General features: G+C 46.4%; 1 protein-coding gene and 1 long non-coding RNA gene across 5 annotated transcripts in view; one reads left to right on the top strand and one right to left on the bottom strand.

The window, feature by feature from the left end:
• Positions 1–6,630, top strand: part of LOC121071271 — a 478,323-nt gene extending 471,693 nt beyond the window's left edge. Inside the window, exon 3 of the long non-coding RNA XR_005820495.1 lies at positions 6,599–6,630. This is a non-coding gene — a long non-coding RNA (uncharacterized LOC121071271). The remainder of the gene's footprint in view (positions 1–6,598) is intronic.
• MDGA2 (MAM domain containing glycosylphosphatidylinositol anchor 2) overlaps positions 1–15,842 on the bottom strand; it is a 339,526-nt gene that overhangs the window by 67,104 nt on the left and 256,580 nt on the right. For all 4 annotated transcript variants that reach the window (XM_040559492.1, XM_040559491.1, XM_040559493.1 and 1 more), the window contains one exon: positions 5,344–5,613. In XM_040559492.1, the coding sequence (XP_040415426.1) occupies positions 5,344–5,613 (270 nt within the window). The remainder of the gene's footprint in view (positions 1–5,343; positions 5,614–15,842) is intronic.

Raw genomic sequence — 15,842 nt, forward strand, 5'->3', positions numbered from 1 at the left:
CAGCACTTGCCTCCCCCATGCCAGCTTCCTCAAAGACCACGGGTAACATGCCTGTGACTGTCATCGATCATCCTGCCTTGAGTTTTGAAATTAAAGGGACACCACCAATGGGGAGCACACATTTTTGTCCCAAATGGCCTTTAGTATTACTCATATAGAAACACTTAGCAGTGTTAGAATGGGAAGAGAGAAAAGGAAAAATATTTTTCTGGTTTTCATTTTTCATCAGCACCTGACGTTGATGTACCACATAGAGCCAGCTGTGCAGCCAGCGTCCCCGTGCACTTATGGAGGACGTTGGCAGGGAGAAGCACGCAGGCCATGGGCGTTTGCTTCAGTTCTGGGCCATATTTTCATTCAGAAATTAGGATAAAATGGATGGCACACACTTCAAATGGGCCAAAACCTGCCAGGGACCTGGTTTTGTCCCTAGGTTAGAGTAATAGAGTGCCCTGGACTGCCTCTTAAGCCAATGGTGTGCGAGGAGCTGGTGCTGCAGGTAAAACAGGACAGTGTCCTAAAACATAAGCTCTGGAACTATCCCTTGTTCCTTCACGATTCCCTAAGAATTTCTAAGAAAAAAAAAAAAAATGGGAAGCCACAAACAACACAGACTTCTGTCCCTTAGTTCAGAGCAAAGGCCTTCCTTAACAAGGAAGGATTAACGAAGCTATAAAACTTTACACGGCAGAACACTGTTTAATTCAGCTAATGGGGCCACGGAGAAGAGCCCAACACCCTGCAATTTCAAGTGCCTGCAATTTGATTTAGAATGATGTCCTCGTGTATCCTGGCTTTCACAAAAGGCTGACGGCAGTGCTGATGCCACTTCGGCACGATGCCACACAGACCAGAGGCACCGCGTGTGGTGCCGAGGGCAAAGAGGAAACACAAGGGCAGAAACTTCCCGACTCTCACACACATCCAGTGAGGATGTTCCTACAGGGCTTCTGGGAACCATGCAGCTCCTACCGGAATGGATGCCGCAGGCATGCAGACGGGATGAGTCAGTGCCCGGGGTTCACGTTCAGGTTCCCTGTGGCCTGGGGGAAAGGGAGGCAGGAGATGGGAGATCCGTGAGCGGACACCCCCAGCTCGCAGTGTCCCTGCTGGGGGATATGGGCAGGGTGCAGGCCCCAGCTTTGCTCGCGGCGTGCTTTAGCTCAGTACTGGCAGCGTTCACCACTGCTCATACCAGCAAAGCTCCCGGCAGCGACCTGAGCACAGGGGCGGCCCCAAAGGGTTGCAAAACGGCAAAGGCACCACGCTGGACCCTGTTGTGGGTAAAAGCTGCATGCCTCAATAACACAACGGCAAGAGTTTCTGGCTCATGAGCCCCTGACGGTAGTTTCCAAGGAAATGTCAGCACACTAGGGATGCTCCATAGGAAGGGAGAGCTGTGGTCATGCTGGCAGCCGACAGTTCTACCCTATGTGACTGGCCTGACATGTCTCGGCCAGAAGCACTGAGAGTGAGCAGTAGGACTGGATAAGTAAATAATTAAATATTGGCTCATTAATTAATGCGACATTTAATAGGGAAAACAAAGGGAAAACAAAACAGAACAACACAAAACAAGCATCCATAACTGTCTTTGCAAATGAGTCTCATGGAGCTCTTCCGTGGGGTCAGAAATCAGTTCCTAAAAGTAACAATGTCAATGCAATGACATTAGCAGCTTTCTTTAGTGCTATCCAGCACTATAAATCCTAATTTAGACAGCATCACAGATATTGTATATAGCACTGTCAGTCCAGACCTACAGGCATATTTCACAATGCAACCTGAGAGAAGGATCATACAAGGGTGTGTTTCTGGCCCTTTCAAACACACTGAGCTGCAGTTAAACAGCTGCAAGAATTTAACCTGGATGAGACAAAATGTTGTTTCCCGTACTTAAAAGCAACTCTTTGGACAGCAATTTTTGTAAACAATTCAGCCTGAGGCAGGCAGCAGCGTGACAGATTTCAGTGCAAGTGGTTAAAGCTTGCCAAAGTTATCAGCTGCTGAAGATAAAGTGCGATGCTGACACTCGTCAGGTAACCTCAATTACGGATAATCTTAATCCTAAACAGCTCCCCGGCCCGGGTGCCCAGAGTATTGCTAAACAACCCCTGCTGCAGAACCAGCTCTTCCGCCAGCAACACCACTGCGTGTTTGAGAGCTTAGGAGTCTGAAAAATAAAGAGTTCAGCCTCGCCTGGCCCAGGCAGGCTCCAGGGCTGCCACCAAGCAGCACAGCCCACCACCACATCAGCGGGAAGTGCACGGAGCAGATGAAGACAGCTTTAAACCCCAAAACATGCCTCTTCCCACATTCCTCTTCCCCAGGGAACACAAATGCTGTGCCCACCATGTGGCATCCAGCAGGTGACACTGCCTCCGTCACCAGCACCCTCCTGCACCCAAGTCCTTCCTCCACACACATGAAGCCCTACAAATAGTCAGCGCCATTCATGACATTTTCTGCATCCGAGGGCTTTTTTCTTTTCAATTTGCTTCCAGTCTTGGCAGGGTTTTAATCACACACTGACTGAAATGTTCTTTCTGTCGCTCTTTGGGCATTATGTGCCCCATCAACCACTGAACAGAACACATAGATTGTGGAGCTGCGAGCAGGGTGAACTCATCCTTGCTTTCCCACAATTTTGCTTGTATGTTCTCATTTATTTTTAAGACAGTAGCAGGTTAAATCTGCCTCAGGTTGGCCCATCCGGTATAAATCAACTCCCTTTTCCACATGTGATTTATTTAGCTTGCATCTTCTCAAATTTGGCTCAGAATCCAAGTGCAATAAAAACAGGTTTTGCAAATTCTAGGGCCAGCATAAATCTTTTCATGCAGGCGCTTTCAGTTCTGTGCTGAAAAGCCTTCTCTTAGCATACCAATGCCTCTCCGCAGCCCTTGCAACGTAAGCATTGCAGCACTCTGCTACTACGTGAAAACCTGGAAATAAAAACAGCGGAAAATGGGCTACGACAACTCCCATGGTTGCACCCAAAGTGCTCCACTGCTGCCAGATTCCTGCCACGGGTTATTTATTTGGCTTTTTTCTCTGTGTGTGTGTGTCAAAGAAGTGACCTATTTTTTCCCTGTAATCACATTCCTGGTGAATGTAAACCGCCTTTTCACCATTTCGTCGTTTTTCTTCTACACTTTCTCCGTTCCCCAGTGCTTTAGTTTCATCTGTCCTGATAAGACTTGGGAGCAGAATACATTTGCTGCCGTTCCCTGGGAGCAGTTTCAACTCCGTGTGTCAGAGAATATATTTACTAAATATGAGCGTGTGCGATTTAACCTTAAAGGACTGAGGAAAGCACGGAAATCATAACCCAAAGGGTTACTTTCAGCATCTTTAACGCAACAATGCAGCATAAATTCGCATAATGGCATGGACTAAAAATGAGCAAAACACAGGAGGGATGAGAGACAGAGTGTATCATAAAACCATTTTAGTACTAATTTTCAGTTATGTGCCTTGCTTTGGCATGGTAATAAATCACAGAAAGCCACTCAAATTGCCCCAGTCTTGGCAAAATAATTGCCTTAGAATAGGTTTCTACAGTATCGGGTCCAAAGAGTGATGAACAGCAAATTGAACTGCATTCACTCATTTGAGGAAAAAGATTTTTTCTCTGGTTTCCTTCAGAGCCACCTTCTGGATTAAACTCCAAAGAGTTGGAGAAGCCGGTGGCTGTGAAAATACCTCCAAGCAGGCTCTGAATGATAATTTAGCCGAAGGCTTGATTACATTTAGAAAGAAGTAGAGCCATCAGTCACCGGGTACTTGCTCTGTTCCCACCACAGTTGTGCCGCACACTGCTGGCCCTGGTGTAATCCCTGCAAATAAGATGCCAACCGACTACATCCAAAAGAGAAAAAAAGCATTCACGTTAAATCAGGACATTTTTTTTTTTCCCAATAAAAACGAATTTAACTGAAAAATGCTGGGGAGCTGAATCAAGAATGTTTTCTTTGCTCCCAGGACAGATGTGTATAGTGGTTCTCCCCTGACATCCAGGGCTTGAGCAGAGCAGGGTCCCTGAGAGGTGTTTGAGAGACTCCCCAGGGGCAGGGAGCTGAAGAACTCTGTGGCACATCACTTAAATCCATGACCTTTCTGCTGCCCTTTTAGCAGTGAAACTGGTAACAACAGCCATCACCCTAAACAGTGGCAGGGCTCAGGGAGCTGTGTTCAGGTCTGGTTGTAGCTGGAGCCAGGCCAGTAAAGAAGAATAAAATCCTTACTGAGATGGGCCATATTTTCTTCTAGGATAGCTCTCTTTTACATATTCTGAAGTCATTGTTTGTTGGCTTCTTTTCCTAATATTCCTTCCAAGAAGCTGATGGGAGGTATTTTACGCTGCAATGGGACTACTGCTCTGGCATCCCTAGGGAGGACTGGGGCTGCCCATGCCGGCCTCTGGAGAGTGCCCATGCTGGGCAGGTGCCTGGAAATGAACAAGGGGTTCCTGGCCCACCTCAGACCTTGGGAGGAGATGTCTCATTTAAGAGCTTTTTTCCCTCCTGTGATGCTAAACAAAGTCTGGTCAATGAGCTTAGAGGGTTGGGGAGCCTCGAGCTGATGTGGCTCCGGCTATGGCAGGACCTCAGCTTGGGCCCAGTGCCTGCTGCAGGCAGGGGGTGCCTGCAGGATCAGGCAGCTGCGTCTTCAAGCCATGGAAACTAACATCCAACAGAGGAAGAATTAAGACCTGTGTTTCTAAAAACCAAGTTAAACTTTCAGGTCCAATAGGGGATATTGATGATAAAAGACATATAAAATATGTCCAAAACCAGTGCATGGGTAGATCATGGCAGGGGCTGCACACCTGCCCCGAGTCTGTGATCTTGTGTATTAGGGTCACGGGGCTTTAGCTTTTTGAGGCAAGGAGCACATTTCAACACCCTTCTGTACCTGGGTTGCTTGAAGTTCCTCGGGACTGGGGTCTGCCTGCTCACTGAGCATACCAACAGAGAAGAGGAAATTCATGCCTTATTGCAAACTTCAAACAGATGAAATTTGCTACCTGATGACTCTCTCAAGACTATTTCAAAAGCATATTGACAGATGCCCATGGAGGAAGGATATTTACATTTCACATGTAAAAAACTTTATCCTTGAACCAGTGAAATAAGCTAAATCTCCTATTTTGTTACCAACCTCCCCGGAATCCAAACCAGATGCCCTCCAGCTATGAACCTGCTTTGAAAGACTTATCTCAGGCAATGCATGAGTTGAAGCAGAAGCAGCAGCACCCAACAACACACGAAGCCGCAGAGCACTCAGACCATGGCCTCCACTTGTGCCAGCACTGCAGTACCACGATGCTGCCGAGCCTACCTGTGACGAGGAAGCTGCAGCGGCCGGCACCCGCCTCGTTGATGATGTTGCAGTTGTAGATGCCGTAGGTGTCGCGGGAGAGGCTGCTGACGGTGTACTCGGTGGAGTCCTGCACGTCAAACTGGCCCGTGCGCAGCAGCTTGCTGCCCAGCCGCCACTCGTAGGTCAGCACCCGCGTCGGGTATGCCCTCAGCACCCGGCAGCTCATGGTGATGCTCCGGCCCTGGCCCTGCCGAATCTCCAGGAAGGTCGGCTCCACGGCGGGGGGGTCTGCGGGAGACAGGAGGGGAGAGCAGGAGCTTTGTATTAGCGTGAGGAGCAGCATTAACCATGGAAAAGCTGCAGCACCGCATTCACAAGAGGGGAACCCAGAAATGACAATGCAAAACTTAATAGCAATAGGTAACAGCAACGTGTGCACCCAAGGCACTGTGTTCTGCTTATTAATGTTTTCTACTGAGTGCCTAAAGAGAAACCCAAACTGTCCAGCAGACACTGTGCTGCTTCACCACTGCCATCACTTCGGAGGTCCCAGGCACGTGCAGAGGAGGCTCAGCCTCATAGGGGAACCACCAGCTCTGGGCCGTGGGACTTTCTGCCAGGGAAAGAGGGAGGCAAAGAACTAAAAACCTCGACTCGGTGGAGGCAAAGTGCACAAGGCAACAACTGCCCTGGCATTGGGTTCAGGGCAGCAATTCTGTGTTCAGTGGTGGATCCAACTTTGCAGTGAGAGCAGAGGGATCCCTGAAGCAGCACAGTTCCCCCAGCAGCTGCCTTCAGGCTTCAGCAGATCTATATAATCATATGGCTAGCTCTACTATCCACTCAGGTGGTAGGTTTGATGTTCCAGTAAGCACAGAACGGACCATCTTCCCATGACTTCAATTAAACTGCATTTTAAATAATATAGATTTGCGGTTACAAACTGACAGACTTTTCATTCTAGCAAAATGCAAAATAAATAAAATATAGATACCATACAGTGTATCCAAAAACCTAACTTCACCATCTCATTTATCTTTTGACAACTTAATCATTGCAAAAAAGAAGGGCAACCTGTAGAGAACGATGCTGGCACGGTGTGGAGGTTTCACCCTGCTGGGCAGCTGATCTCCAGCACAAGCACTTCTCTCACTCCACCTCCTCAAAGGGAGAGGGGGGAGGACTACGGTGAGAAAGAAAAAGGCTCATGGGTTGAGACAGGGATAATTTAATTAAAGGGAAAAGAAAGATAAAAAATATATAAGCAAAGGAGAGGTGAGCCCCATCCCAGCCACAGCCACCACACACAGCTAATTCGAACAGGTAACGTGCATGGGAAGCACGCTCACGTCTTACGTCTGCAAGTGGGTGCAAACAGTGACATGACATTTTGCCTGTTTAAAAACACGGCCCACTTTTTAGCCTATGAAAAAGAAGAAACCCTGAAAGCTTCCTGTGCCAGTAAAATACATGCGATCTTTGCATCCTTGTTAAAAGGTGTGTCTTACAGGCAGAAAATGTAAAATGCCCAGTGAGCGCTGCAAGAGAAGGATCTGCACAGAGTTCACGCGGCGCTCCCTTCAGAAAGAACTCTTACAGTTATCGCTTCAAGAGCATCTTGTCCTTAGGTCCTTCATTGATCGGTATCTCCATCAGAGATACCACTAACCTTCAGACTCCTGATATTTAATTCCCTACATAATGGACGCCGTAAACAGATTCCCTCAGCTCCTGTAATTTAGAAACCGCACTTGCACGTGCACTGCTGCTCATCACCTCTCGCTTAGAGAAGACATCCCGATGAACACAGAAGGCTTGAGATTAAAGTAAACTTTGGAGACAGCATTGCTCAGAGCTCACGACATCCAGCTACCGTATTTGTAGCTCACCACAATAATTACCACTTATCTCGTAACATAATCTAAGCTGTATGTGGAACGACTGGGAGAGCAATTCCACAATTCTGGACCAAAGTGAGCAGAGAGGCACAAGGGGTGAACAGCATCAGAGACAGGACACAGAGCTTCGTGGTACGGGGTGACGAAGTGGCGGACAAACAGCCCTGAGGACAACTACCCCAACTGACACTCCATTAACACCCGACTGATGAAGAAGATAGTGATATGGAAACTGCCAATCCCAAACCCCGTCGTCGATCCCAGCCTGACCCTTCTTGTGGTTTTACGTGGTCAGCTCACGTGGTAAACTACATGTCAGATATCACATGGGTGTGGATAATTTTTAGGCCAGATCCTTAGCTGGTACGTGGGCTGCAGTACAGCTACAGATAACAGCAAATAACAGACCAGAAATTCTAAATCTTCAGTACTGCAAGCCTTCTTTCCATTGGTAATACCCGCCGATTTTGTGTCATCAGAAAATTTCATCAGCGCGTGACTATTCTTTCTGCCCAGGTACAGAATAAAGAATAAAAAGGAAGATCGATTCGTGAGAAATTCCACTAGCCTCTCTCTCCAGCCTGACATTTGCCATTTCAACACGACCCAATAGTGTCTTCATCTGCCTTCACTTTACAATTCCTCTACCTTATCCAGCTTCACTAATAGTTTCCCAAGGCAGTAGCTTTGCAGGGAATTGTCGGCTTAAAGATAAGAGCTAGTTTACAGAAATAAGATGTGCCAGATCTCAACTTTCTTACAAGGGAGAGCTATTCAGCTAATCAAGCCGAACCTGCCTTTCACGGACTCTCCCTCGATTTCCCTCTAACCACCCTGCCTTACTATTGCTTTTTCTTTCCAAATATCTTCTGAATCTTGATATTTTACAGATACCAGAGAAATGACTACTCAAATTCCCCAATATTTACTATAGCCCAGTTCCTTCTCCTCCCAGAGAATTAGGCTCTCCATGTTTTCTTCCCGCTTCAGTGGTGATAACGCTGATTTCCATACCCATAATCTCTTCAGCCCTATTACCTTTACTCCCAGAGCCAACATAATATTCTTTTAAAAGCCGGTAAAATGTTCACCACCTTCAAGCCAGATGCAGATTATCCTATAAATAAATACAACATAGGGGTGGTCAAACACTCTCTGATCCAAGAACTGCCTCAGCAACCTCTGCTGATCCCAGGGAACAGGCAGAGCACAGCCAGCACCGGGGAGTTCGGGGACAGGAAATTTCTGAAAGTTGTGTGTCTGTTAAATAGCTTTTAATGAATGATTTTGCTATCATTTTCTCCTATTGCTTTTGGAACCTCTTTCATGTTTGAACATTCAAAACTTGTCTACAATTCATAATAATGTCATCTCTTTTCATTTGTTTTGCTATTTCCATTCGATGCACCCTATTCAGTGAACAATAATTCTGTTCACCTCTCCACGGCAGCTCTGCTTTAATGACTTCTGTCATATTCGTATTCAGTCCTCTCTTTCTTTCTCCCCTGCTTTATTTACTCATAAGATACTTCAGCCTTATAAAAAGCTTTTAAATAAAACTTTCCCCTGCCTTTAAGGTCAAAACAGTCTTTAAACTACAGACTCTCCATCTATTCATGAGCAGATGACACCCAGTGACAGAAAAAGAAAATTAACTTTGGTTGCTCATTTCAGAGTTACACTTTTACAGGTTATAACTTTAATGGAAAAGGAAAGGAAGGATAAAAACTACAATATATGATTGTAGGCAGTGCTAACAGTTTATTTTTATGGTTTTTTTTTTGGTTTTACAAGATCGTGACTTCACAGCTAGCGAAGGTGGGAGCATCCTGGGTATCTCTTCTGAGAATAAAGATACTCAGAAGGAAACTTACTGCGTAGCTGTTTGGAACTTGTATGTGTTTAATTCATTTGCATTAGCTCTTCCCCAAGGCTTCGGCAATTTGATTTAATTTACTTTGCTGTATTTATTCCTATCTTTCATAATTCCAGTATTAGTTTTTGAAAAATATATGGAAAATCTGCAAAGGGAGTACACTTCATTCTCTTAAACAATTATCTTTGGGAAGCAAACAGTCTGAAGTTAAAACAGGCTTTATATAAAAGTTTAATGAATTTTTCAGCCCAAGTACTTTCATGTCGTAAGGATTACAAAACGGAAAATTAAGTCTCCCCAGCTATCAAGAGAAATGACAGCAAGGATGCTTGTTTGTTTCAGACTGGACAGCTGCTCTCCATGGTGCGGATCATAGCATGGTCTGTACAGCAAGATGTGTTAAGGAGAAAACCTACCATTCAGTGAATTTATTTAGACGGCGTGACCTTGAGCAGAGACTTCACCTGCCAGTTTCATTTCTCCAATTTGTATTCTAGCCTAAGCAAGCAAATTAATTTGTCTCTCTCTCCAAACTCTAGGAACAGGAATAAATAAAACCTGATGCCTCTGTTTCAGTTTCTGTCGCTTTGGTGGCCACTTCTTATTTAACTCACCCACTAGGAATGCTATTCCAGCAATGGTGTCTGTCCACTACAGAGAAGGAGCAACCTTTACATGCTCTTGGGCTAGGATTTGTGCCAGAGGAAACAAGACCAGAAAATGAGAAATCAGTTCAGGTAGCACCATCTTATCCCAGGGCAAGGAATCTTCACCTGGCATCGTGTTGTGGGCACAAGAACCCAGCCCTGAAGGGTGCCAGCGGTGATGGGCGACCACGGGAGCAGGGACACGAAGCAGGGGCAGACGCAGGGAAGCAATGTGGGAGCACCTCTGCACGGTCTGTCCCCAAGACAGACACTTCTCCTTGCTGAAGCACTCGAACCCAGACAGGGAGGCCGGAAAAGCCTCCGTGATCCCTGTCACGTCTTTTATTACACAGCGACAAAACAAATCCACCCAAAGACAAGTTATCAGCCTATTTTAGCCTCTGCATAGAAACACTCTACTGGGACTGAGCTTTTTCCGTGGCTCGCAATTTCCTGCAGCAGCAGTCGCCAGGCTCCAACACCGCTTCTCTTACGATAACTGGGTTACATATACCAGATCAGCAGCTTTTGAGTATTTATTTGGATCTGGGTAAAAAGTAGACGTTTTGCTGAAAAGAAAAAGCCGTCATGTTTTGATTAAGATGAACAGCTTTCAAATAAACGCGTGCACTGCTCATGTCCTCCTCGCCTGCAGACCAGCCCGTCCCAGCCCGGGAACAGGGCTGGAGCAGGCTGCAGCCACCGCGCGCTTACAATGCCAGCGGAGCCACGACGATTTAAGCAAGTGCCGCTTCCAATATCTGATTGAAACATATTGTAAATTACTTCATCGCCTGAGGGATGTGCGGTGCAAAGTCAGAGTCATTCCGGCTTAAAAAGCCAGCCTTTCTTCTTTCCTTTTCTTTTATTTTTTTAAGCTATTGAGGGCATGCTTGCCTGTGAGGGAAAGTTACTTGCGAGGATTTGTATCGTACCTAGTAATGAAGGCTGGACTAAGCAGTCAATTTTTTAAATTTTATTTTGTGTCTACGCCCGTGCCTCTGATATATTATTCCCAGGCTCTGAAGATTACTCTCAGGAAAAGTCTGTGGTATTTCTTTAACTTCCAACAGAGGCAGCATTCTGTTTTCTGGGCATGGCAGCAAGTATTCCATAGATTACACAGTAGATGTTACACATTATGCTGTTTGCAATGGGGCTTGTGTGCTTTTATACCAAACACTGATTCATTAATAAATATGTGTAAATACATCAGCATGAGATGCATGGAAGTCTGCTAGCTGAAATGTGCTTGTATAGACCAACAGAGTCAATACATCATATATAATGCCTAGTCAAATATGTTAATGGGTTTTACCCTTCTCCAGTACCATTTGTTCTGAACCTAAGCAGAAAATAAGCCTGTGTGCTCGTGGTAGATTTACGGCTCTGCAGACTGCCCTGGCAAGGCTGCGCAGAGAAGCTCTGCTCCTAGAGGCTCCACGGACTTGGCGCTAAGGCTCGAGAGCATTAGGAACTCAGCTGATGTCCTGTTTTGTTGCGTATGTGAGGCCTGGTGAAGCCCCTTTGGTGCAGCATGTTTAGCCAAGTAACAGGAACTGTTTCTCTAGGCAAAGCTCTGCAGCTGTCCGGGCAGCTCGCTGCCATGCTTTGCACTGGAAGTTAAAGGCATGAAGGCAGTCAGAGCAGGATCGGACCCAGGCAGGGCCGATACGCCTACGAGCGGCTGTTAGAGCCGGTAGTGGGAACACAGCCTCCAGCAGATCGCTGGATGCTGAGCCATGCTGGGGAAAGATCGCTCTATTCATCTGCACTGCAGGGCTCATTACGATGCTGGCAAAGCCTTGCACAATTTCCACCCCTCCGCAGTCGTTATTCCCACGTCTCTCCATCCTCCAGCTGTTCTTTCTGGGCGCCTCTAGCTGTTCCGGGGATTATTTTCATATGCAATTGAAAGCTAAAATGAAATGGCGCTTTAAGCTTTCCAGGTCTCGACTTGGTTTTATTTAACAGGGTAGGAAACAAAACAACACCAAGAAATAAATTCAAACCAGCTTCCTGACTACCGTGGAGAAGCCGCCAGTCTGATGTCAAGGGCTGGAGAGCAAACCCGCTCGGGCAGCGCTCACTTTTGGGGGATTTGGATGAATGCTCAGCTGGGACCACCAAGCTGCTCTCGACCCGGCTCTGCTAAAACACTGCCCACCGAACTCCCTGGGGGCAAAGGAGATGCCACACAGCGTGGCTGGGAGCTGGCGGCCACAGCACCACCCATCCTGCCTGCCCTGCTGTGCTGTGCCTCTGCTTGGTGAAACCACCAACCCCCCGGTGAAACCACCAACCCCCTGGTGAAACCACCAAGCCCTCAGTGAAACCAACAACCCCCCGGTGAAACCACCAACCCCTCAGTGAAACCACCAAGTCCCCAGGCCCCGAGCCCCTCTCCTGGGAAGCAGGGGAGGGAACAGCTCCTCCAGCTGCCCGTCGGCTCTGTTGGGAGCCTCTGCAGCGCTGCCTTTGCCTTGGGCCCTGCGAGGACACCCAAGTGAGAGCACTTGGTGCCTGTCCTGCAAGCCCCCAGCCCTTCCCAACACCCTGCTGGCATGTGCCATGCCGAGCACCCCGCACCCATCTGTCCTGCGCCTTGCTCCTCTCTTGGTGCTGCCAATCTGGGGTAGGAGGAACGAAGGATAATTATCCACCTGCAGTGGTCAGTCCTTTCTCGGCAGCATAAAAAAGTGCTCTCAGATATGAGAACGGTGGAAGCACTACGCAAGACTAGACAGGTAAATTATTCAGCCTTTATAACTCCTGAATGATTTACAGCCGCTGTTATCCCTTTACACAGGCAGGGCATGATCTCCATGAAAATGCCTCCAACAACTTCCAGAAGTAGCTGAATAATGGAGCATCTCAAACCCAGCATGTAACTTTTTTAAGCTAAACCAATACTATTTTTTCTGGAAAGATAAAAATCAAATATGAGCCATTTGAAAAAATAACAATCATCCCTATGAACAATAAATAGTGGTACAGCTTAAAGCATACCAGTGTGGGGTTTGGTGGCAGAATTGAGATTACTTGACGTAATATTCCATTTATTCCCACACAGACCTGCAGAAAGCAAATGCATTAAATAAATGAAGACATAAAGCGTAGGCTCAATTTTGTGGAGATGAGAGATCCTAAAAATGTTGAAGGGTTGGGCAAAAAAGAATCATGAATATACTTACCTGATGCAATGGAAAACTTCTCACAATGCTCGTCTGACAGATCTGGGTCTGTCCATTAACCAGACAGAAAATTCAAATGAATTTGACCAGAAATAATATTTCTGGAATATACACTATAGTCTAACCTGTGGTTTTACTTAGCTCCTGAGTTCAATGTGGAGGTGGCAGAGCGAACCCTAACGGCCAGGGCATCGAGAAGATCAGATGGCCAGAGAGCTTTAGGACACGTGCATACGTAATGGTTGTGATCCCTGTGAAAATGGCAACAGCAATTTTCCAGCCGAAGCTGGGAGATGGCTATTACAACCTCAGGTAATGGATTTAATTCAGCGAAAAGAAAATGTTATGTTTGGAAAAAATCATTTGCACTCCTACATGTGAATTAAAACAGAATTGCAAAACCAGCCTGAAGGTGTGCATTCCCAAACCAGCCCCGGGCATAGACAATGACCTGTGGCATGCCAAGGAAACCACTGTCTGCATGGAAATTTGCTTTCCAGCTGTGACACCACCGAAGTTTCCTGAACCGTTTGGACCAAGGCACGAACACCAAGCCTCAGCATGCTCCCGCAGGAGTGGTGCTGGGGCTGGGAGGTGGCTGCTGGACATCCCTGCTGCTCCTGCTTGCCTATGGGAAAAGACCGCAGGACTGCAGCCGGCACAGGCATGGGCACCAGCACGTTTTGGCACTGAGCATGGCCCACAGCAGTGGCCAAACCCTGGCCAGGCCCTTGCTGACCAGGCTTTGTTCGAAGCAAAACCCAGTTTGCAACACACCATGCTCGCCGTCGGCACCTGCCACAGCCCAGCTTCCAGAACACAGAAAGAGAGGCTTATTAGACTCCCATGCACCGGAGGGACAAGGTATTTTATCTTGGGACCACTGCAGTCATGAGGAACAGTGGTAAATGAGGGAGGTTCAGGCTGGAAATGAGGAGCCATTTCTCCTCAGAGAGAGCAGTCAGGCGTTGGGACGGGTTGCCCAGGGAGGTGGTGGAGTCACCGTCCCTGGGGGTGTTCAAGGAGAGGTTGGACGTGGTGCTTAGGGACGTGGTTCAGTGGGTGACATTGGTGGCAGGGGGTGGTTGGACCAGGTGATCTTGGAGGGCTTTTCCAACCTTAATGATTCGATGATTCAATTCTGTGATTCCATGAGGTGTCTTTCTGAATCACATTTTTGATAGTAAGAGCTTATTAGGATAGGCAGCATCTTCCCTACACCAACAAACCCCTGGAAAACAAAACAAAACAAAACAAAAAAACAACACAAAAACTACCCACTGTATCAGAGATGCAGCTACTGATGGTAGAAGAAGATGGTCAGCTGAAGATCTGACTGAGAATTCTTGCTTAATTTCTGTCTTTTGTGCCAGAAATCCTTTTGAAGCAGTTTTCAGAGATCCCTTTCTTGTTGTGAGACTAATAAAAATATATTAAAAAATTATTTATTTAAAAATAAAAAGGAAGAGGAAAAGGAAACATCTTTGTCAGTGGCAGAACTACTTGAGGAATATTTTCTCTACAAGAAAATCTGACTAATAACTGAAAATAGGAGTATTTTAAAATAAATAAATCAACATTCAAACTCTGAAAAATAAATATATATATTAAAAAACTAAGGGGATAACTGGAATCCTACTGAAATCCTACCCACTTGGCTGTGAGTGCACCAAGCCCCGTGCTGACCGTGGCAGCAATCCCGCTGTGCTGCCGGGTCCATCTCCCTGGGCGAACGCATCCAGCGCCATGTCTCTGCCTCGGTTACATTCACATCGCAGGGCAGGACCTGCTCCATGGAGTAACAGGGCTGTCGTGGCACCACCACAACCACGATCCCAACTATCCGCTAACATGCTCATAAATGACATATGACAGCAGTAACAAGTGCAAAAATATTTTCCTCCGAGCCTGGCAATACCCCGTGCTTACCAGATTCAGCTTAGAAGTGGTAATTACTTTGGAAACAGGAGAACGAGAGGTACATCATCGCCTGAGCATGCACACGCCCTGAGAGCCAGGAGGAGGAAGCTGAAGATTGCATTGCAGCCACCAAGTTAATTGGATCTATTTATTTTAGGTCATACTGCCAAATTTATCAGCCCTACCCTTGTACAAAGGGTCAGACAAATAAAAATCTACTTGTATTTCCTAGCTTTTTTTTTTTAATAGCTTTTTGTCCTAATGCAGCTGAACTTCTGCAGAGGACACTTTAATTGACAAATAGGTTAAGCCTTTGAGCAAATGCCTTTCCAGCAGTTCTGGAGGCAGGGAGGCCGATTTGGTATTTCCTCGCTGTGAAGGAGGCCAGGGAAGGGCAATGCTTGGTCCAAGGTGCAGTTTGAGGGTGATGCAGTGAGTCCCTCCAGGCTCCTACAATAGTATTTAAGTACAAAACGATGGCAATTCATTAAAAGGGTGAAACATTTCAAGTAGAAAAATCATCTTTGTGGGAAATAACATATCAAAATGGGAAAACTTCCGAATCTACCTCCTTCTAGAGAAACACTCTGCTGCACACATCACCTATCTTTTTTTCTCTTTTTTTTTTTCCCCGTACTTGTTGTAAAATTAATGTTCTATAGCAGTTTCTATTGCTAGTGGTCAACAAAAACTCTCTTCAATACATCTGAATGGAAAACTGACTTTCCCTAAGGATTTATTTTCCATCAAACTGTTATTTTCTACTTAGCCAAGATCAGCCAAAGCCCATCAGTTTTTAATTAGTCTTCAGCTGATCTTAATAAAACCAATAGTGGTTTTCTTTGGAAAAAAGAAATCGAATACTTGAATGCTCTTGTGGAGCAGGTCTAACAACAGATGCTCACAGTAAAAAACTTGCAGTTTTTGTGCTCCAGGCCACCTAGCAGTATAAATCAGACAACGCACCTCGAGCTGGCGTTCT

This window comes from Cygnus olor, chromosome 5, assembly GCF_009769625.2.
Source record: "Cygnus olor isolate bCygOlo1 chromosome 5, bCygOlo1.pri.v2, whole genome shotgun sequence".
Taxonomy (NCBI): Eukaryota; Metazoa; Chordata; class Aves; order Anseriformes; family Anatidae; genus Cygnus; species Cygnus olor.